General features: G+C 34.3%; 1 protein-coding gene across 1 annotated transcript in view; it reads left to right on the top strand.

Moving 5' to 3' along the window:
• The window catches only part of LOC136042781 (fibroblast growth factor receptor 3-like), a gene marked incomplete at its 3' end in the record, with an annotated part of 50614 nt that extends 26405 nt beyond the window's left edge, over positions 1–24209 (top strand). The window contains exons 6-7 of the mRNA XM_065727733.1: positions 5895–6008; positions 24170–24209. Coding sequence (XP_065583805.1) covers positions 5895–6008; positions 24170–24209 — 154 coding nt within the window. The remainder of the gene's footprint in view (positions 1–5894; positions 6009–24169) is intronic.
• Between the last annotated feature and the right edge of the window lie 411 nt (positions 24210–24620).

Raw genomic sequence — 24620 nt, 5'->3', positions numbered from 1 at the left:
TGAGGGAGGAGGCTTTGCGATTGAAAGGTTTAGTTGCAATCCCCAGAGAATCTGAGGATGGTTTTATCCCAAGTCCTTTCCACTAACATCATAGTTCTACCAAATATAGGTTTTAGCCTACTACTGCTAAATCTAAAACAGCCATTAAGGAAGGAATAGGACTGCATAAGTTCTAATTAGGGCTGTATATGCCTTGTATAGGTTTGTTTGAATGTAGGTTTTTAATGTGGCATTTATGCAAAGAAATGCTATAGGGCTAAGCCCTTTTCCACACGAAAAAGAAACAACTGATACTCCATCGGTAAATGGGAGTCTCCTCTTACTTTGTGTACCCTGGCGGAACTATGATGTAATTTGCCACTCTACTCTTACTTTATGTTTAATCAAGCATCTGCGTGGTGATAGGCCTATGGACTTACCGGAATTGTTAAATAAAAAAAAAAAATTAACTGATAGTAAGGAGCGACATTAAAACTTAAAACGGACAGAAATTATTCCGTGTATGAAAGGGGTTGTCCCCTCCTCAACGCCTCGCTCTTTACGCTAAAGTTTAACTCTTTCTCACAACTTTACTTTTTAAAACTATAAAAAACTTTAGCATAAAGAGCAGGGTGTTGATGAGGGGCCAGCTCTTTCATATAGGGAATAATTTCGGTTCGTTTTAAGTTTTAATGTCCCTCCTTACTTTCAGTAGGAAAAACTTTTTTTGAATTTAATTTCTTAACGCTTTTGAATTAATGCAGGTTTTTATTTGGCTCACTGTACATGAATAATTAAAACAAAATTTGCATGCTAATTTTCCTTTTTTTGGCTAATTGGCTTTCTCTAAGGTTTGATCTGAATATTTTGAGAAAAAAGGGCGAGGGGGAGGCCTAGTAGCCCTCAATTTTTCTGGTCATGTAAAAAGTCCACTAGAACTTTTAATTTTATTTAAAAAAATTATTAGTAGTAAATATACCTAATTTACAAATTAAATTACGCAATGAAATTATATCTTTATATATTGTTATTACATATTATGAGGACACCTCGCTCCTTATACTAAACTTCGAATTTTAATCCGATTCTTTAAGCATTACCCCTAGAATCACAAAGGCCGTTTAGTTAGAATAAATAGCTCTTTTGAAATTACTATAAAAAACTTTAGCGTAAATAGCGAGGTATTGAGGAGGGGACGAACAGCCTCATATACATGATAATTTCTCTTCGTTTTAAGTTTTGAAATTACTCCCTACTTTCAGTTGAAAAGACTTTTTTTTTTATTTGATTTCTCATTGTGTTTTTTAAATAATGTTGGAGAATCCAGCGCCCCATCATGAAAATTCTCTTCCCCCATGATAAATTCCCCTGTGGACAGATCCTCTCACATAAGATCCTCACCACCATCATAAAAAATCCCCCCTGAAAAGGTCTGTGTACTTCCCAATAACAAATAATAGATGTAAACAATGGGCAGAATTCATAACTTGCAGCCCTTTCCCCGGGGATTGTGAGAGATTAAGTCATCCTCAAAGACATAGTTATTAGATTATTTGACTATGCTGAACAAAATGGCTATCTTAAAATTTTGATTCGATGACTTTGGGAGAAAAATTGGCGTGGAGGAGGTCTAGTTGCCCTCCAATTTTTTTGGTCACTTAAAAAGGGCAACAGAGCCTTTAATTTCCGTTAGATTGAGCCCCTTCACTACATTCTAGGACCACTGGGTAAAAACCATTACCCCTAGGAAAAAAAAAACAAAAAAAAAAACAGACAAACAAATAAACGTGCATCTTTCTTCTGACAAAGAATAAAAAATTCCACATTTTTGCAGATAGGAGCTTGAAACTTCTACAGTATGGTTGATAAGCTAAATCTGATAAGCTCTGATAAGCTAAATCTGATGGTGTGATTTTCATAAAATTCAATGACTTTTAGTGGGTGTTTCCCCCCTTTTTCAAAAATAAAGCAAATTTTCTGAGGCTCGTAACTTTTGACGTGTAAGATTAAATTTGTTGAAACTTATATATTTAAAATCAGCGTAAAACTTTGAATCATTTGATGTCTATGTTGGTACCAAAATTCCGTTTTTTAGAGTTTCGGAGTCGCTCCTTACTTACAGTTCGTTGCCACAAACTGTTTGATAATGTAACGTGCCACTAGGCTTTTGCCTTAACATTTGGTCCTCAAACATTCTCCAATTGGTAACCCCCTGGTAAAGATAAAATCATAAATTCTCATGTAAAAAATGCTTACTTGAAATCTATCATTGAAGTGCTTCAGTTGTGTCGTCTCTTTCTGGAATACTGTTACTGGAATCTTTCTGGAATAATGGTCCACTGTTACTGTCGATCTTATACTGTGACGTTAAGAGTCATCGAACCTAGAAAGAAGGACGGAATAAAATTTTGTTTCTCTTTCAAAAGCTTCTTTCTAGTACATCTTTTATTTAATTTGATGCACTTCGAAATTGTAGGCAAAGGAAGTACTGTCTTATAAATATGTTCAGATTCACTTGGATAGTATTATGCATGTCAAAGTCACCGTGTTTACAAAGCTTTGCTTTTGAAATTGATTTTTTTTTTTTTCATAAATATCAGTAAGAAACGTATAGGATTGAGGCAACACTTGTCTTTCAAGTGAATTCTTGGATAAATTAAATAAAAAAACAAGTTTTTTTAACTGAAAGTAAGGAGCGACATTAAAACTTAAAACGCACAGAAATTACTTCGTATATGAAAGAGGCTGCTTCCTCATCAACGCCCCGCTCTTTACGCTAAAGTTTGACTCTTTCTCTCAATTCTTCTTTTTAAAACAGTAAAAAACTTTAGCGTAAAGAGCGGGGCGTTGATGAGGAAGCAGCCTCTTTCATATACGAAGTAATTTCTGTGCGTTTTAAGTTTTAATGTCGCTCCTTACTTTCAGTTAAAAAAACTTGTTTTTTTTATTTAATTTCTGAACGTTTTTGAATCAATGCATGTTTTGATTTTGGTTCTCCGCAGAGGAATAATCAAAACGAAATTTGCATATTTTTTTTTTTTTGGCTAAATGGCTTTCTCATAATTTTGATCGAATGATTTTGAGAAAAAAAGAGCGGGGGACGAAGCCTAGTTGCCCTCCGATTTTTTGGTTAATTAAAAAGGCAACTAGAACTTTTAATTTTTTACGAATCTTTTTATTGGTAAAAGATTTACGTAACTTATAAATTAGCTTACGTAAAGAACTTTTGTATTCTCATGTTTTATTACATATATGAGGGGATTCGCCCCATCGTCAGTACCTCGCTCTTTACACTAAAGCTTGAATTTTATCCCAATTCATTAAGAATGACCCCTGAATCACAAAAGCCGTAGAATAAATAGTTGAAATTACTAAAAATACTTTAGCGTAAAGAGCGAGGTATTAGAAGGAGGTGAGCCCCTTATATGGGTAATAATTTCTGTTTGTTTTAAGTTTTATTGCTGTTCCTTACTTCCAGCTGAAAAAGCTTTTTCACATTTATTTTTTAATTGTTTTTTTTTTAAATAATGCTAGTAAATCCTGCTCTCCCTTCATGGAAATTTTCTTCTCCCATGACAAATCCTCCTGATCCTTCCCAAAAAAATCCTGATCAAATCTTCCCAAAAAAATCCTCCTGAAAACGCTTGTATACTTCCCAATAACCATTACTATATGTAAGCACAGGTCAAAGTTTGTAACTTGTTGCCCCTCCCACGGGGACTGTGGGGGAGTAAGTCGTCCCCAAAGACATAGTTATAAAGTTTTTCGACTACGCTGAATAAAATGGCTATCTCAGAATTTTGATCCGTTGACTTTGGGAAAATAATTAGCGTGGGAGGGGAGCCTAGGTGCCCTCCAATTTTTTTGGTCACTTAAAAAGGGCACTAGAACTTTTCATTTCCGTTAGAATGAGCCCTCTTGCAACATTCTAGGACAACTGGGTCGATACGATCACCCCTGGGGAAAAAAACAAAAAAAAAACAAAAAAACAAATAAACACGCATCCGTGATCTGCCTTCTGGCAAAAAATGCAAACTTCCACATTTTTGTAGATAGGAGCTCGAAACTTCTACAGTTAAGATTCTATGACTTTTGGGGGGTGTTTCCCCCTATTTTCTAAAATAACGCAAATTTTCTTAGGCTCGTAACTTTTGATGGGTAAGACTAAACTTTATGAAACTTATATATTTAAAACCAGCATTAAAATGCGATTCTTTTGATGTAATTTTTGGTATCAAAATTCTATTTTTTAGAGTTTTGGTTACTATTGAGCCGGGTCGCTCCTTACTACAGTTCGTTACCATGAACTGTTTGATAATTGTCTCGCTTAAGCTTTTGAATTTATTTTTATTTGTGAACTAGTTTGGCTTTTTCGAGATTAATTGAGTATTATAAAATGTGTAAGCCGTTCTATTACAATGAGAGTAAATTATGAAAATAATGCAATCAGTTCAGGTCAAGGTGATAAAATTAATTTCTTCTCCTTTTTTAAACGTTTATGGTTTTTCCCGTAGTCATAAGAAATTGCTCAGTAGTATTGTTAGGAAAGTTAAGAGTAAATTAGGAGATAGGAGAATATTGCGTGTTAGGAATGGTTATTATTGGTCATCGACGTCCAGCTTGTGAGGTCATCTGTATTGTGAAAATTCAATTTTTTTCTTTTTTAAATCCATTTTAGACTCTATAAACGAGGTTAGAGGAAAAGTGTTTTCTTAAGCTGGAAGAGAAAGAATTGGTTTTGTAGTTTAGTGCTTAAAAATCAATACTGATAGATTCACAGATAATTTGGTGTATTTTTTTTTAAGGAGAGAAATATTGTTTTTGGTTATCTTACTCCCTTATTTTGCTTAACCAATATGGTTGGGTGGTAGTCTCAGCTTGCGAAAACTGAACGAAAATGCCGACTTTACAAATTTCTGTTTTAGTTCTAAGTGAAAACAAAATTTTGATTTTTGAAATGTTAGTTTACCATAGCCTACTTATGGATTTAATTTAATAGCCGACTTTGATGGCCGACATGCTATTATTTTTTAAAGTATTTTTATTTCTTTTTAGAACCTGTACCTTTAACAGCTGTTGTTGCTGTGATTACTGGGTGTTTAGTGTTCCTGATCTTAATAAGACTATGTCAGTTTACCATAGCCCTTATTTGGTAAACTGACCAAATTTGAAATGTTAGTTTACCATAACCTACTTATGGATTTTATTTAATAGCCGACTTTGATGGCCGACAGGCTATTATTTTTTAAAGTATTTTTATTTCTTTTTAGAACCTGTACCTTTAACAGCTGTTGTTGCTGTGATTACTGGGTGTTTAGTGTTCCTGATCTTAATAAGACTATGTCAGTTTACCATAGCCCTTATTTGGTAAACTGACCAAATTTGAAATGTTAGTTTACCATAACCTACTTATGGATTTTATTTAATAGCCGACTTTGATGGCCGACATGCTATTATTTTTTAAAGTATTTTTATTTCTTTTTAGAACCTGTACCTTTAACAGCTGTTGTTGCTGTGATTACTGGGTGTTTAGTGTTCCTGATCTTAATAAGACTATGTCAGTTTACCATAGCCCTTATTTGGTAAACTGACCAAATTTGAAATGTTAGTTTACCATAACCTACTTATGGATTTTATTTAATAGCCGACTTTGATGGCCGACATGCTATTATTTTTTTAAGTATTTTTATTTCTTTTTAGAACCTGTACCTTTAACAGCTGTTGTTGCTGTGATTACTGGGTGTTTAGTGTTCCTGATCTTAATAAGACTATGTCAGTTTACCATAGCCCTTATTTGGTAAACTGACCAAATTTGAAATGTTAGTTTACCATAACCTACTTATGGATTTTATTTAATAGCCGACTTTGATGGCCGACATGCTATTATTTTTTAAAGTATTTTTATTTCTTTTTAGAACCTGTACCTTTAACAGCTGTTGTTGCTGTGATTACTGGGTGTTTAGTGTTCCTGATCTTAATAACACTATGTCTCCTCTACGCCTTTAGATCAGACAGGTGGTGCTTTCGAGGTAAGTCGTTTGAATTTTTTTCTGCCTCTAATAATTTCATTAGCTTTTAGTGACTTCCAATAGTAACTAGGCACATACACACTATTGTTTCTATGAGTTGTACCTATGCTTGACTTATGGACTTCTAAATTGAAATATTAGCCTCATATTTGTAATCAACAATGATAGAAATTCCTTCATACAAACTATGGAGTAAAAAATATTGAAAACAACTCTATAGCCATTGGCAAGCCATTGCACTCTTGTGTGTATTGTTTATAAGTCAATGTGTATTGTTTTAAATGTTGAACACTTTGTTTTATTTTAAAACACTTATGTTTTAGTTCCAGTTTCGTATTAGTAATTAATATGTTTGAAAATTGTATAATGGTAAACATCAACCAACATCGTAGAATACAAAGGATTCTTTCCGTGATGTTGGCCTTGTATATTATATAGAGTTGTAGAATTTGTCTACTGTATATGAATGTTTTGCATGACCAGGGTTAACCTATGGAGTTGGAATTTCGGGTCAATAAATGAAGCATGGTCAAGTAATTTGGCTCATTTGACATTTGAGTCAAGGCCTGAATAGAGCGGAAATTGTAACGAGGAAAAGTGCTGAGATTTATTAGACGAGTATTAATGTAGCTTTCTAGTCTTAGAGACCATGCTGGCCCGTGGTATAGGCTAACACTCATTCTGAAACATAAATATATAGTCTACAAAAAAAGTACTGTTACTGTCGGCTGCTTATCAAAGAAAGCTAATGGTTATAGAGTACGTTTCGTAATATATCAGGTATTTGGGGGAAGTCTTGCGGACTCTATAATGAAGGGGGGAGGTTCAAAAGCCACTAAAAAGGATTGTTCGCCTCATTTTTTGAAACTTAACATGTAAAGTTCTTTAGTTGAATTAGATGAAGATTCATTTTGATATTAACTTAATTTTTAATTAATTAATTTATTTAACCTATTAATTAATTGATTTAACTTATTAATTAATTGATTTAACTTTCTTCCTCCTTTAACTTAGAAGAATGGATGATTGTAGGATTGAGTTTTTAGTATGGCTGATAAGCAAACAGTTCGTGGTAATGAACTGGATGAACAGTAAGAGAAACTCTAATAAACGGCATTTTGATACCAATAGTTACATCAAACGAATTGAATTTTCATGCTGATTTCAAATATATAAGTTAAATCAAGTTTTGTCTTACCCATCAAAAGTTACGAGCCTGAGAAAATTTGCCTTATTTTCGAAAAAAAGGGGAAACAACCCCTAAAAGTCATAACATTTTAATGAAAATCACACCATCAGATTGTGACCTCACAAAAATGATGAGATTACCTCATCATTTTTAAACAATTCTGGAAAAAGTTATGTCAGCTTTGCCTCTCACAGAAACTATCTGTCTCGGATTTACTCTAATTAGCCATGGCTCTCGAGTTTTTCATCATTTCCACCAAGTTGATTTTTATTCAAAAATCAACGGACTGCCTGTTAAATTTTTCCACAATTTTCCAAAATTCATTATTTGAGTTACGTATTACATTATGAACTGGTACAAATCCAAAGAAGAGTTCAAAAGGTTTTTCGGGTATCAATAATTGAACAGAAACAACAACGATGCGTAATATACCCAACACTAAACCATGAAAGGTGTAGTTTATAACCTTATTTTTGTTTTAGTGGAAATTATGTTGGACCATATTTTTGGTAAGATGGTGAAAACGAAAAGGTGTCCAACATTTTGACGCTAAATCAGGAAATTTATGCTAAACTGAATAACAATTTGTAAAAACTTTTATGTTGATGTTCCCTCCTCAACACCCCGTTCTTTACGCTAAAGTTTTTAACTGTTTTAAAAAGTAGAGTTGTGACAAATAGTCAAACTTTAGCGTAAAGAGCGGGGCGTTGCGGAGCGAACAGCCTCTTTCATACAAGGAGTAATTTCTGTTCGTTTTAAGTTTTAATGTCGCTCCGTACTTTCAGTTAAAAGAAAACTTGTTTTTTTACTTAATTCTTAGAGAGTTTGAACAAATTCGAATTTTAGCATAAAGAGCGAAGTATTGACGAGGGATGAATCCTCTCGTATACGTATTAATTTCTGTTTATTTTTAAGTTTTAGCATTGCTCCTTATTTTCAGTTGAGAAAACTTGTTTTTTATTTAATTGAACGAAAGCTCCACTCCTATTGCAGAATGATAATTTGTTTAAGACCATCTAATTTTATTTCAAAAAGCAAATATGTTTAATGATATCCTTGGGATAGGGATGGAGGGGTAGTAGAATCCCTAATATTTGGAATAACAAACAGAAACTAAAATATTAAACAAGCGTTTACTTTTAAATAAAAATGAAGTTGACATTAAAACTTGAAATGAACATAACTTAACCTTATACTCCTTTTCCCAACCATTGCTATTTGGCTGAAGTTCTAATTCTTCCCTCATTGTTTCAAGAACGAATACTATAATGAAATGCTACTGTTAGTGGGATAAAAGGTAATCTAAACAATCCCTCAAGACTAAAAGGACTTATTGATACATATTTGGTTAAAATAAGTCAGTTTTCATTTTTGATGTCTTCAAAGCCAATCAATAAGTAAAATAGTTTCAATTAAAAACTTTAGCATAAAGAGTGGATGATCGAAAAAAGAAGTAAACCGGCCGTCTCTCATACAATTTATCTTCGTTTTAATTTATGAGTGTTACTTTTTATTTCATTTGACAAAAATTCAAGTTAATTTTTATAAAACTGGTTTACACCTGGTGAAATTGAGGAAAAGTGGGACTCTTCATCCATGTGGTGGCACTGAACTTGAATGTGGTCAATATTTTAGCATCTTCCCTGCAACTACTTTTCTATAATGTTAAATCCTTAGTTGGTGGCAATGTAGATTCACCTCTAAAATTCGAAGCTTATAAACAGATTACGTCCTGTAATCTGGCTCAAATACCAAAGTCAATTTCTTTTCACTATGTAGCACATCATGCAACCTCACAATATTTTTATGCTTGAGCTCCTTTAAGAGACAAATTTCTCTTAGTGCTGACGAGGGTACTCCCTGAAAGAAAAATCAAAGTCAAATTGTTTAGTGTTATTAATACAAATACTAAAAGCTTACAATGCATATGATTAATCACTATACTGAATAACATGTTCAATACATCATATCTTATAAAAAGAACAATAGGTAAGTACGGTATAAGCATATTTATAAATTTATCTGTAACTTTTCTCAAAAATGTTTTTTTTTTTTATACGTAATCTGTTTATAAGTTTATAATCTGTTTATAATCTGTTTATGAAAGAGAAACTGTCACTTATTTCAGCCGCATACGATTATTTTTGGTATGATGTAACTGGGAAATGAATAAGTTATGTAAATGACGATTTCAGAAGAGCTTAATGCTTTAAGCCAGTTTGTTACTACACTGTACATATAGTATTTACACAGAGAAACAGAAGATCGTATACTTCTTAAATGGCCTTGTGACTTCCAATCTTATCGTCCTGTTTCATTGGCTGAAGATTTCACACAGCAACCAATCAGATTTTTTAAAGGCAGAGTCATCTGCTTTCCTTTGTGACATATTAAGGAATAATTTTGTTGGCCTACGAAACTGTGTAACATATGCAGTCACATTGAGGTCAAAGCACATTCTCTTCAATGGAATTAAAGGAAACTAATCTCCCTTTTCCCTTTGATTTCTCACTGAGATGTATAGAACTTTATCCTTATATTTCACGGTTCGGCGGAATAGTTTATTAGAATTTGCTTTACCTTGATATTTCCAGTCTCTAGTTGATCCAACTTCCAGTCCAGTCGACTGAATGTCTCCAGTTGATCCATTGATAGGAACATTGGTCGAATATTTGAAGGAACGATCTACTAGAGCACAAATAAAAACAAACCCGATATCATTAATGGCTTTCTTTGCTGTTAATGATGCACTTTAGGCTTATATTCAGAGTTTTTCCCTCTAAGAATTTGCACAAAAAACTTGTGGCCATTTTTTGAATATCTAGTGGGTTGTCAAGGTTCTATCATTTTGTAATTTAAAGGTCCATGACCCTCTCCTAATTAAAACTCTAAAATAGAATTTGATACTAATAGATACATCAAAAGAATCAATTTTTTATGATAATTTAAATATATAAGTTTAATCAAATTTAGTCGTACCCATCAAAAGTTACAAACCTGAGAAAATTTGCCTTATTTTGAAAAATAGGCGGAAACACCCCCTAAAAGTTATAGAATCTTAATGAAAATTACACCATCGCGTTCAGCGTATCAGAGAACCCTACTGTAGAAGTTTCAAGCTCCTATCTACAAAAATGTGGAATTTCGTATTTTTTGCCAGAAGACCGATCACGGGTGCGTTTTTATTTGTTTTCTATTTTTCTTTTTTTTTTCCAGGGGTGATCGTATCGACACAGTGCTGATAGAATGTCGCGAGAGGGCTCGAGAGGGGAAAACGAACCGAAATTATAACGTACATAAGGGGGTTCATCTCCTCTTTAATACCTCGCTCTTTACGCTAAAGTATTTTTAGTAATTTCAACTATTTATTCTAAGGTCTTTTTGATTCGGAGGTTATTCCTAAAGAATGGGACAAAGTTCAAGCTTTAGTGTATAGAGCAAGCTATTGACGAGGGGTTGAAACCCCTCATATACGTTATAAAAATACACAAGTACAAAAGTTCGCTACGTAAGTTAGTTCGTAAGTTACGCATATTTACTACTAATAAAAATATTTGTAAAAAAAAAAAAAATAAAACGCTCTAGTTGCCATTTTAAGTAACCAAAAATTTAAGGGCAACTATGTCTCCTCACCCACCCCTTTTTTTATCAAAACGTCCGATCAAAACTACGAAAAAGCCATTTAGCAAAAAAAATAATATGCAAATTTTGTTTTAATTATTCGTATACAAAACATGCATTAATTAAAAAAAATTCAGAAATTAAATAGAAAAAAAACAAGTTTTTTCAACTGAAAGTAAGAAGCGACATTAAAACTTAAAACGAACAGAAGTTATTCAATATATGAAAGGGGTTGTCCGCTCCTCGACGCCTCGCTCTTTATGCTAAAGTTTTGTATTGTTTTAAAGAGTAGATTTGTGAGAAAGAGTCAAACCTTTGCACAACGAGCGAGGCGTCGAGTAGGGGACAACCTCTTTCATATACGGAATAATTTCTGTTCGTTTTAAGTTTTACCTTACTATCAGTTGAAAAGCTTGTTTTTTAATTTAATTACATAAAAAAAACTAGTTTTTTTTAACTGAAAGTAAGGAGCGATATTAAAACTTAAAGCGAACAGAAATTACTCCGTATATGAAATGGGTTGTCCCCTCCGCAATCCCTCGCTCTTTACGCTAAAGCTTTTAATTGTTTTAAAAAGCAGAATTGTGGCAAAGAGTCAAACTTTAGCGTAAAGAGCGAAGGATTGCGGAGGGGACAACCCATTTCATATACGGAGTGATTTCTGTTCGTTTTAAGTTTTAATATCGCTCCTTACTTTCAGTTAAAAAAACTAGTTTTTTTTTATGTAATTTCTGAACGTTTTTGAATTAATGTATGTTTGATTTTGGCTCTCCACACATAAATTATTAAAATGAAATTTGCATATTAATTCTTTTTTTGGCTAAATGGCTTTCTCTTAGGTTTGATCAGACGATTTTGAGAAATAAGGGATGGGGAAGGAGGCCTAGTTGCCATGCAAGTTTTTTCGGTTGCATAAAAAGGCAACTATAAATTTTAATTTTTAACCAATTTTTTTATTAGTAAAAAATATACGTAACTTAAGAATTAACTTACGTAACAAACTTTTATATTCTTTAATTTGTATTATGTATATGAGGGGTTTGTACCCTCGTTAATACCTCGTTCTTTACACTAAATCGTAAGTTTTGTCCCAATTCTTTAAGAATGACCTCTGAATCAGAAAGGCTGTAGAATAAATAGTTGAAATTACTAAAAATACTATACCATAAAGAGCGAGGTATTTATCTCCTCCTAAATACCTCACTCTTTATGCTAAAGTATTTTTAGAACCCCTCATATACGTAATAATCTCTGTTCGTTTTAAGTTTCAATACTACTCTTTACTTTCAATTGAAAAAACTTTTCCATGTTTATTTTTTCATTGTTTTTTTTATAGTAATTTTAGAAAATTCTGCGCCCTTTTCATTGAATTTCTGTTTCCTCATGCCATATTTCTCTAAGGAAAGATCCTCCCACATAGCCCCCTCCCCTCAACCCCACCCCCAAAACCAAAAAAAAATCCCCTGAAAACGACTATACCTGAAAACGACTATACACTTGCCAATAACCATTATAATATGTAAATACTGGTCGAAGTTTGTAACTTGCAGCCCCTCCCCCAGGGACTGTGGGGGAGTAAGTCATTCCTAAAGACATAGATTATTATGGTTTTTGACTATGCGGAACAGAATGGCTATCTCAAAATTTTGATCTGTTGACTTTGGAGAAAAATGAGCGTGGGAGGGGGCTTAGGTGCCCTCCAATTTTATTGGTCACTTAAAAAGGGTACTAGAACTTTTAATGTCCGTTAGAATGAGCCCTCTTGCGACATTCTAGGACCACTTGGTCGATACGATGACCCCTGGAAAAAAAAAAAAAAAATAAATAAATAATAAACACGCACCCGTGATTTGTCTTCTGGCAAAAAATACGAAATTCCACATTTTTGTAGATAGGAGCTTGAAATTTTTGCTCTAGGGTTTTCTGATACGCCGAATGTGATGGTGTGATTTTCGTTAAGATTCTGTGACTTTTAAGGGGTGTTTCCCCCTATTTTCTAAAATAAAGCAAATTTTTCCAGGCTCGTAACTTTGATGACAAAGACTAAATTTGATGAAACTTATATATTTAAAATCAACATGAAAACCTGATTCTTTTGATGTATATTTTAGCATCAAACTTCCAGTTTTTAGAGTTTCGTTTACTATTGAGCTGGGTCGCTCCTTACTACAGTTCGTTACCACGAACTGTTTGATAAAAAATTAGACATCAGGAATTAATCATGTTCTTAACACAATTAAACTTATCTTTATAAAAGTACCAAAGACATTAAAATAAACATCCCACCCCACCTCCCGTCAGAGACCCATATTAGGTATATTCATGCCTGAAGATCGCAATTTTTTGAGACTTTTATTTAGAGTAGGAACAACTTTCTTCAATACGTTAAACTACGAAAATAAATAAGCGATATAAAGTTAAATTTGACAATATTTTTCTTTTGTAAAAATTCTAAACATTATTTTAGGTTTCCAAAGACAGCCTTTTAAACTGCAAGTGGACAAAGGAGAATCTAGAGTAAAATTTTGGAAGAGGGGTCCAACATGAGAAGGGCACCAATAATTAACCAAATTGATTAGTCTATTTAAAGAAGGGTAAAAGAAGAGAACAAAAGGAAATGAGGGTGCCAGAAAAATTCTTAGGCAGGCCATGGTTCCCTCCCGCACGCTTCTGGATCCACCCCTGCATGTCGACGTCTTTTTCATTAAAAATTAAATTTATGAGTCTCATTAACTTTTTTAAGATATGTATGATTGTGTAAGTCCGCTCAAACAGCTAACAATCAGATTTGATTTTCGCTGTCCATGGTACTCAAAGTATATTTTATATATTTGAAAGCAAGTTTTAAATTGTTGAAAGCATTTGAAAGCAATATATTTATTTTATAAAAAATAAAATATATTTTATCAAATATATATTTGAAAGCAAGCTTTTCAAGACCTGCGTGGCATTGCGAACGGAAATGTATTCTAATCATCTTCTTTTTATAAGAGTTTTATTTGCAAAATATCAAGATACATCTTCAAGATTCACGTATGCATTACTCAATAAAATCAGACATACACAGCGAGCGGCAATATTAAAGGCTCTAAACTTCCCTTAATGTAGTGTAATTTGATATATCATGTCATATTTACAACCTTTTTTATCTCTTGATCCCTATCATACACGCAAGAATTCATGATGAAGTTTATGTTAATGTCTGTTAATACTACATATCATTCGACATAAGTAGGGAATCCTGGCGTAATATTGCGTGCTAAAGGAATACATAGCGGGAGAACGAAACCGCCATGCCTGGTCAAAGTTATCAAATTATATTTATTGGATCATTTTTTTTTCCTTGCACTTGAAGTATATCAAAGAAACTCGACAAATTCGTTTTGTCCAAACAGTTCGTGGTAACAAGCTAGTAAGGAGCAATGCGGCTCAATAGTAACCGAAACTCTAAAAAACTGGATTTTGATGTCAATAAATATATCAAAAGAATTGGCTTATTATTTATATTTTAAATATGTAAGATTTAATAAGTTTAAAGTTACGCATCAAAAGCTACGTGCCTGAGAAAATTTGCGTGATTTTCATAAGGGGGGAGGGTAAATCCCCTAAAAGTCAATGAATCTCAATGTTAATCACGCCATCAGATTCAGCGTATTCAGAAACCCTGTTGTAAAAGTTTTAAGCTTCTATCTGCAAAAATATGGAATTTTGTATTTTTTGTCAGAAGAAAGATCACGGATGCGTGTTTATTTGTTGTCTTTTTGTATGTTTTCCCCAGGCTAATCGTATCAAACCAATAGTCCTAGAATATTGAGAAAGGACTCATTCGGACGAAAAATTAAATTGCTAGTGCCCTTTTTAAGTGACAAATAATATCGGAGGGTAACACCCCCTCCCACCCATCTTTTTCTTACAAGTCATCTGATTAAAATTATCAGATAGCCAATTTGTTCAGCATAGTTTTAAAGCCCTGTAACTATGTCTTTTAGGATACGATAACCCCCCAGAGCCCCTGGGGAAAGGTTTTTAAGTCAGGAAATGTGCCCATTGTTTACATACAGTATTTCAATTTGGGAACTATATAGACATTTTTCGGGGGGGGGGGGGATTTTCTATGGGGAGGGATGTTCCTGGGGGTGAACTTTCCCAGTGAAATTTTACACTGGGGGAATTTGCCAAGATTCATATACATTTTTTGTCTTACTATCTCTTTGCCGACATAGTTTTAGATGTTAAGATATTAAGGGGAATTGTTCGGGGGAAATATGTATCGGCCTGGAATCGTCTAGAGTATCTTTCTGTTGGTGGGTGATTTTCTATGGCAGAAATTCTCCATGGGAGAGTTTTCTACAGGATAAGCTCTTCAGAGGAAATTTTCTGCCGGGGCACTTTTCTACTAGGGGGTGGGGGTATTTGCGAGAAAAAAATTTTGATGGAGGGGGTATTTTCGGCATAATTTTAATAATAATCAGAAATTAAAGTCTTTTAAATAAGAGCGGGCTAAGAAAAATTCTTCAGCCGGAATCGTCCGCAGGAAATTTTCTAGGGTAATTTTCACCAAGAATGGAATTGTCTGGGGGTATTTTCCGTTTTAGGAGGGGGGAGGTATTTCATGTGTGAAGAAATTTAAATGGAGGGATTTTCTGTGAGGGTAAGGAATTTTCCATGGAGGGGGAGCTGGATATCCCCGATATCCCGAGGAAGAGTCAAACTTTAGCGTATGGATTGAGACACAGAAGAGGGGACAGCCTCTTTCATATACAGAATAATTTCTGTTCGTTTAAGTTTTAATATTGCTCATTATTTTCCGTTTAAACAAAAAAAACTTTTTTTATATTGAATTTCATTTCAGAGTGAGAATAATAAACATGCGCTTCTTTGGGAATAAGAGCTTTGAGCCTAAGCCCCTCCCAAAAAGTCGCTAAGTTTTTACGATTTGTCGCAGGGTTTCTATATTTTAATGTTATTTTCTGAATTTGTCTCCCCTCTCACAAACAATTACCTGCTCACGAGCCTGACTAAAATTAATTTGAAAAAAAAACAAGTTTTTTTTTAACTGGAAGTAAAGAGCGACGTTACAACTTAAAACGAACAGAAATTATTCCACATATGAAAGGGGCTGTTCCCTCCTCAATGCCCCACTCTTTGTGTTAAAGTTTGACTCTTTCTCTCAACTCTACTTTTTAGCCTAAAACAGTAAAAACTGTACAAGTTACTGTTTTACAATTCAAGTTTTAAACTAATTTGTTTTTCTCCGCTGTGTCGGTCCATCTTGGCTTACAAAGAGCTCAAACTCGGATAAGATGCAAATTAAACAAGCATCTTAAGTTTTCAGAGAGATTAAAGATATCTTATTGAGGCTTTTATGTCCTGGGTCATTGCAATTGACCTTCTCGAAAAAGAACTTTAATCTATTGAATGGTGTACAAAAGAGGTCCAAGCTAGCTCAGGCACATACGTGGGAATTAATTTTTGGGGGTGCGTAAGTTCACCAAACTCAGGCAAAATAGACAAAATGTATAAAAACAAAAGGGAATAATCGTAAAATCTTGATGTTTTGGGATTTCCTAAGGGGGGTGGCGCTTGAAACCTCCTCTCCTGTAGAAATGTTCATAGGCCAACAATAAAAGAAACAATGCACCAAATTAAAAGGGGGCACAAAACGGGGGAAATCTTACTAAAAAATTAGGAAAGATACTATTCGTTCGTACATTAAATCAGTGATCTCAATTATAAATTTTTTGAGGCTATAGTGTCAAATGACTAGAAACGATCAAAACAAGTTTCTCAAAAAAAGGGTTTCTGCAAAAATAATTCATAGAACAAGGATTATTATATCAAAATTTATTACGAAACCTTTTTTTGATGCATATTTGACAAGCTTCAAACTCAAAAATTTGATACTTAATAAGCTTTTATATTAGAATAAACTTAAACAGCATAGAAGCCTATTAAAAAAAATCTTATAAGTTTTTCTTCATCCGATGGACTCTTTTTCAATCAAACAGTTCGTAGTAACAAACTGTAAGTAAGGTGCGACTGGGGCAAATAACAACGAAGACTCTAAACACGAAATTTGGTAACATTCGATGCATCAAAGAAATTAGATTTTTATACTGACCCAAATATATAAAATTAATTGTGTTCAACGTTACCCATCAAAGGCTGCGAACCTTAGAAAATTTGCCTCATCTTCAAAAAAGAAAAAAATTCCCCAAAAAGTCAAGCAATCTTTATGAAAATCCCATTGTCAGATTCGATACATCAAAGAACCTTCATTGTAGAGGTTTAAGGCTCATAAATCTAAAAATATTGAACTTTGCATTTTTCGCCTGATGAAAGATCAGGATTATTTTTTTCTTGTTTATTTTTTTTGTCAGGGGTGGTCATATCAATCCAATGTTTCTAGAAGATCAGGAAAGGGCTCACTCTAACAGAAATCAAAAGTTCTTGTGTCCTTTCTAAATGATCAAAAAGATTGGAGGGCACCTAAACCCCCCTCCTACGTCTCTTGGTTCTCTAAAGGCATTTGATCAAACTTTAGAGATAGTCATTTGATCCAACATGGTTGAAAGGTCCAATGACTATGACAAGGATAAAATGACCCTAAGAGCTCTGGGGAGAGGTTTGTAAGTTACGTAATTATCCCATTATTCACATGTAATATTTGTTACTGGGAAATATGGACTGCGGAGAAGGGTATTTTTCATGGGATGATTTTCTTTGGGGAAAAAGTTTCTAGTGTTATTTTTCTGGGTGAAACTTAAATGGAGGATGAAGGGATTTCCTGGCATGATTTCAAATACAGTCAGAAATAAAATTTTGACTATATCTTACTTTATGCAGAAAGCACTACCCTATAGCTTCATGTTTTCTGTACTAACTTCGGAAGAAAAAAACCTATGACCTCAGACAATAACAAAAGGGGCCATTGGATTTATACACACACTCCAAGATATCCAGATTGCTTATAATTTTTTGAAACAAAACATTAATTGCGTCCATGCCTCTAGACTTTTATGAAGGGATTCTGCAATTGTTTAGGTTTTCGCATGACATCGGGTTCATACACAAGACAGACCAATACATCCTGACAAATATTCAGATTTCTTAAGATCTTTGATGGCCTCTTAAACATATTAAATATAAAAAAAAACAAGTTTTTATGGCACTTGGTATTAACCAAGTGACATATAGCAGTCGCCAATTCTGTCGGTCTGTCTGTCGGTCTGTCGGTCCTGGTTTTGCTACTTTAGGCACTTCCAGGTAAGCTAGGACAATGGAATTTGGCAAGCGTATCAGGGACCGGACCAGATTAAATTAGAAATAGTTGTTTTCTCGATTTGACCATCTGGGGGGGAGTGGGGGCCCGGTTAATTCGCAAAAAATAGAAAAAATGAAGTATTTTTAACTTATCAGCGGGTATTTGGATCTCCATGAAATTTGATTTTTAGAAGGATATCGTGGCTCAAAGCTCTTATTTTAAATCCTGACAGGATCTGGTGACATTGGGGGAAGTTTGGGGTGGGGAGACCTAAAATGATGGGAAACGCTTAGATTGGAGGGATTGGGATGAAACTTGGTTGGAAAAATAAGCAAAAGTCTTGCATACGTAATTTACATAATTGGAACGGATCCGCTCAATTGCGGGGGGAGGGGGTAATTCTGAAAAATAAGAAAAATAACGTATTTTTAACTTACGAAGGAGTGATCGGATCTTCATGAAACTTCATATTTAGAAGGACCTCGTAACTCCGATATCTTATTTTAAATCTCAACCGGATCAAACGTAATTTGGGGGGGGGGGCAGTTGGGGGGACCGGAAATCTTAGAAAATACTTAAAGCGGTGAGATCAGGATGAAACTGGATGGGAAGAATATAAACCTGTCTAAGATACGTGACTGACATAACTGGACCGGATCTGCTCTCTTTGGTGGAATTGGGAGGGGGGAGGTAATTTTGAAAATTGAGGTATTTGTAACTTACGAAAAGGTAACCAGATCTTAATGAAATTTGATATTTAGAAGGATCTTGTGCTATAAAGTTCTAATTTCAAATTCCGAGGGATCCTGTGACATTCGGGGGAGTTGGAAGGGCGGATCCGCTCTCTTTGGGGGAGTGGGGGCGAGGGTTAGTTCTGAAAGATTATAAAAATTAGGTATTTTTAACTTACGATTTAAGAAGGAAACATGTTTGAGAAGGAAGCATGAGCTCTTGGCTCTTGGCTCTTCCGACCTCGTACCGTATGAGCTCTCGACTCTTCCGACCTCGTCACAAGTTCCATATGAGCTCTTAGCTCTTGTTTTTAACTGAAAGTAAGGAGCAATATTAAAACTTAAAACGAACGGAAATTACTCCGTATGTGAAAGGGACTGTTCCCTCCCCAACACCCCGCTCTTTACCTAAAGTTTGACTCTTTCTCTCAACTCTACTTTTTAAAACAGTATATAACTTTAGCATTAAGAGCGGGGTGTTGAGGAGGGAACAGCCCCTTTCATATACGGAGACATAACGGAGTAATTTCTGTTCATTTTAAGTTTTAATATTGCTCCTTACTTTCAGTTAAAAAAAACTGGTTTTTTTATATTTAATATGTTTAAGAGGCCATCAAAAATCTTAAGAAATCTGAATATTTGTCAGAATTTCTGAACGTTTTTGAACTAATGCATGTTTTGATTTTGGCTTTCAGCACATGAATAATTAAGACAAAATTTGCATAATAATTCATTTTTATGGCTATATGGCTTTCTTATATTATCTTTTGATCGGACGATTTTGAGTAAAAAGGAGTGGGGGAGTAGGCCTAGTTACCCTCCAATTTCTTGATTGTTTCAAAAGGCAACTAGAACTTTTAATTTATTATGAAAGTTTTTATTAGTAAAAATATACATAACTTACGAATAAACTTACGTAACGAACTTCTATATTCGTTTATTTTTATTACGTATATGAGGGAATTTGCCCCCTCGCCAGTGCCTCACTCTTTAGGCTACACTAAAGCTCAAATTTTGTCCCAATTCCTTAAGAAATACCCATGAATCACAAAGGCCGTAGAATAAATAGTTGAAATTAATAAAATTACGTTAGCGTAAAGAGCGACGCATTAGGAGGAGGTGAACCCCTCATATGCTTATTAGTTTCTTTTCGTTTTAAGTTTTAATGTTGCTCCTTACTTTCAGTTGAAAAAACGTTTTCATATTTATTTTTTCATTGTTCTTTAAAAAAAATGCTGAAAATCCTGCACCTCCTTCATAGAAATTTTCTTCTCCCATTGCAAATTCTTCCATGGAAAGTTCCCTCTACATAACCCCCTACCCCCAAACCCTTTCCCCCCAACCAAAAAATCCCCCTAAAAGCGTCTGTACACTTCCCAATAATCATTACTATATGTAAACCCTGGTCAAAGTTTGTAACTTGCAGCCCCTTCCACGGGGACTGTGGCGGAGTAAGTCGTCCCCAAAGACATAGTTAGTAGGTTTTTCGACTATGCTGAATAAAATGAATATCTCAGAATTTTGATCCGGTGACTCTGAGGGAAAATGAGCGTGAGAGGGGGCCTAGGTGCCTTCCAATTTTTTGGTCACTTGAAAAGGGCACTAGAACTTTTAATTTACGTTAGAATGAGCCCTCTCATGACATTCTAGGACCACTGGGTCCATACAATCACCACTGGGGAAAAAAGAAAATAAAAACAAATAAACACGCATTCGTGATCTGTCTTGTGGCAAAAGATGCAAAATTCCACATTTTCGTTGATAGGAGCCTGAAACTTCTACTGTATGGTTCTCTGATACGCTGAATCTGATGGTGTGATTTTCGTTAAGATTCAATCACCATTAAGGGGTGTCTTGCCTATTTTCTAAAATAAGGCAAATTGTCTCAGGCTCGTAACTTTTGATGGATAAGTCTAAACTTAATGAAATATATATCTTTCAAATCAGCATTAAAATGTAATTCTTTTGATGTAACTATTGTTATAAAAACTCCGTTTTTTAGAGTGTCGGTTACCATTGAGCGTCGCTCCTTACTACAGTTCGTTACCACGAACTGTTTGATTTATGCGAACACGCTAACTAGACCTACACATTCAAAGATTCTTTAAACTTGTATCTCTCTCTCTCTCTCTCCATGGGTCTATAACTCATACCTCAAAAGATTTATCTGAATATTTGACATTATTAGAGCTATATGAGAAAAGTTTGACGCATTTTTTCTAGAATGATTTCATTTACTTTCAGGAAAAATCCTTTGTATTTCTTGATAGGTGATGTCATGTATTTCAATAGGCTGTTATATCCATTTGAAATCCCATGGAATTTGGTGGAAATCTTTGAAACTAGTCCTGTTTCAGATTCTATTAAGATTCCAGATATGATCATCCTTGTCTGTCAGATAGATTTAGGATGTCATCAAAAGAATTGGAAAACTTTTCTGTTCTTTTGAAAAGTTAATTTTATTCTATGTTTACTTTTAAGCAGTAAAAACAGGCAAAGTAACCTTAAATGCTATCAAGTTGCTGTTGAAATATGTTTTGTTTTTTGGTGGTGACAAACTTTTCTTTGTGAACTATGTGAACTTTTCTTTGTGAATACCTTTGAGCATTTTCGTCACATGAGTGAAATAATATCGGGTTTCCTACTTGAAACTACTTATTAAAAATTTGGTCCAGTTGCCTATATGATTAACTGAATTGCAGGTCCCCAATTTTAACGGCAATTAAACTCTAAAAGTCGGAAAAAAGCTCTAAAAGTCGGAATGTTGACAATAAGCCAAGAATTGGCTTACCATGCTGACTTCAAATATATAAGTTCTTAAGGTTTAATTTACCCATTAAAGGATACGAGCCTGAGAAACTTTGCCTGATTTTCAAACAAAGGGGGAAATACCCCCTAAAATTCATAGAATCTTAACATAAATTACACCATCAGATTCAGCGTATCAGAAAACCCAACTATAGAGTTTTCGAGCTCCTATCTTCAAAAATGTGGAATTCTATTTTTTTGCCGGAAGAAAGATCACGGATGCGCGTTTATTTGCGTTTTTTTCCAAGGGCGATCGTATCGAACCAGTGTTCCTAGAATATTGTGAGGCGGCTCATTTGAAAAAAAATTAAAAACTGTAGCGCCGTTTTAAGTGACCAAAAAGATTGGGCTTTAGGCCCCCTCCCCCACCCACATTTTCCGTAAATCGTCCGATCAAAGTTTTTAGATAGCCATTTTGTTCATCATAGTTGAAAGGCCGCATAACTGTGCCTTTGGATATGACATGACCCCTCCCCCACAGCTCCAGGAAAATGTCTTTATGTTATAAAGTTTGCTCATTGTTTACGCATTGTATTTGTTATTGGAAAGTATGTATATATTTACGGTTTTCTACTGGGAAGTTTTCCAGGGATGAATTTTCTATGGGGAGGGAAATTTTCAGGGGGTGAGCTTATCAGGGGAAATTATACACTGGGGAAACTGGCCAGAAGTCCCAAAAAATTCTTCTTATATGTCTTGCTTTCAATTTACCGTCTCAATTTTATCCGTGGAGTTGTTTAGTTAAGAGTAATTGTCCGGTGTAAATTTCCACCAGAATTCAATTGTCTAGAGGATATCTTCGTGAGGAGGGGGATTTACTATTTGGTGCAACAATGTTTGCAATGTTGCCAACAAATAACAGGTCTATTTCATCAGTGATGCTGCACTTGTATTTATGCTCATTCTGCCTTTTCTCCCAACGAGATCAAACACTAGATCTGGAATTTTCCATAAAGGGGGAAACCCGAATAACGGGAACAAAAATCAAACTTAGGTTAATATAACGGACATATTTAGAAAGCCAGATACGATTTATATAAGAGACTCAGGAAATTCAGCATTGGCATGGACTGGTTTTAGATTCTACGACACTACAACATTATAATCCGGCAAAACCTAGTTTTGGAGTGGAGGTTTATTTTAAATTTAATTTACCGGCTATGATTCTACGTCGTTGGTTTCAGCTTAGGGCGAATTATCTTTGAATCCGGAATAGGCAAAAAATGTTCGATAAAAAATGATAGTTGGTCCTGATAGGCGGTATGTTTGTCCTCTTTGTAAAGATGAGGATGAAGACTTGGATCATTTTCTTCGGAAATGCCCGTTGCTCTTTGATTTACGAGGAAATTATTTGTATGGGGTTAAGTTGATGTTTCCTGGTATTCTGCAAAATAGTAACCCAATCACGATATTTCGAGTGGGAGTGTATACAGATATATACTTAGGGAGAAGAGAAAGTGTATACGATTAATTTCTTTTGTTGTTAGATTAGGTATTTTCGCGTTGTATTCTCTTTTTGACAATTTTTTTTTTAACTTGAATTATAAAGTAGCTTTCTATAAAGTTACTTATAGAATTACTCAAAGAATTATAAATTAGATAATAAAATATAATTGTAATTAAAAAATATAATAAAGATACAATTTGACAATTTTTTTTATTTGAATTATGAAGTAGCTTTCTATAAAGTTGCTTGTATAATTACACAAGGAATTATAAATTTAATAGACAATCATAAAATCTATCTTTTTAGCTAAAAATGAGCATTTTCTTAAAAAGGCCTGATATCGGAGACGAGCCCCCCGACTATAAAGCGTCTGTACATTTGGGCAGTGTTACCAATTCACGGGAATGTAGGGGGTACAGCCGAGGATGGTTAGTATAGACACTGAAACGTATTTTTCAAACTCTAGGGGCAGAGGGTTTTTCTATATCTTTTTATTAAGACACAGGAAAAGCTGTTTACCAGAGGCTAAGGGAGGGAGGCACCTCCCCCTCCAATGACCAATCTTTGGCCTGAAGCTTCTCTTCTTTTCACTGCCTGTGTAGTGTGTACCAGACTTAAGTTTGAATTCTCTAGATTTGCTTGCTGAAACACGTTAAGACATTGAAGCCATTGAATTGTTCCAGGGGCTATAGAATAACTGAGGGACTATAGAGAAACTATAGAGAAGAATAAAGGGACTATAGAGAAACTGACCTTAGTTAAAATCTTGGAATAAGGATATTCTTGGAAATATTTAGGTTGCAATACAGATGCAAAGAGAATTTGATTAAATAAATGTTTTTTGAATCTACGGAATTTTGTAACCAAAAGGTGTTAAAATTAGGGTCGAGATTGAATACATACGCGGAAATTTTCTGGATCATTCACTTTATTTTCTAGTTCTACTTTACCGATTGACTGGTCAAATTGGCTGGGTGTCAGAATGCAGTGTAAATGTTTATCAGCTTTTTCATATCAATCTGTCTATAATTAGAATTAACTTTTATTTTTACTTCTTACAATTGTAAAAATTTATACTAACTTCTTTCCATTAATTTTCAGTTAAGGACGAATTGAAAAGCTCTGCAGATCTTTTGGATAAGTAAGTAAGCATTACCTTCTATATTTTTTCTTATTAGCATGCTGTCAGGGACGTACGTAGGGGGGAGGGGGGGCCCCTTTCCTGCTGAAATTCTAATTTTTCCCAAATATCTAAGAAATTTTTACTCCAATTATTAAATGACTCTCTTTATTATCCGCCACGCATTAAAAATACCTATGTACGTGCCTGTTTAAAACACCTAATTCTTCTTTCGAATTTTCTCCTGCAATAATGTAAAAAAAAAAAAATGAAAAAAAAATCATCAGTCTTGTAGGCAAAGCTCATACCAAAAACGATATTCTGAAGTTCATAATGAGATTTCTAAAATATAGGAATATTTGGCCTTATAGCTGTTATTATGGTCATATCCAGGAGAGAGGGTTACGGATTTTGAAACCCTCCCACCCCCAA

This window comes from Artemia franciscana, unplaced genomic scaffold, assembly GCF_032884065.1.
Source record: "Artemia franciscana unplaced genomic scaffold, ASM3288406v1 Scaffold_1989, whole genome shotgun sequence".
Classification (NCBI taxonomy): domain Eukaryota; kingdom Metazoa; phylum Arthropoda; class Branchiopoda; order Anostraca; family Artemiidae; genus Artemia; species Artemia franciscana.
The sequence above is the reverse complement of the archived record's forward strand: the minus strand, read 5'-3'. Positions and strand labels throughout refer to the sequence as shown.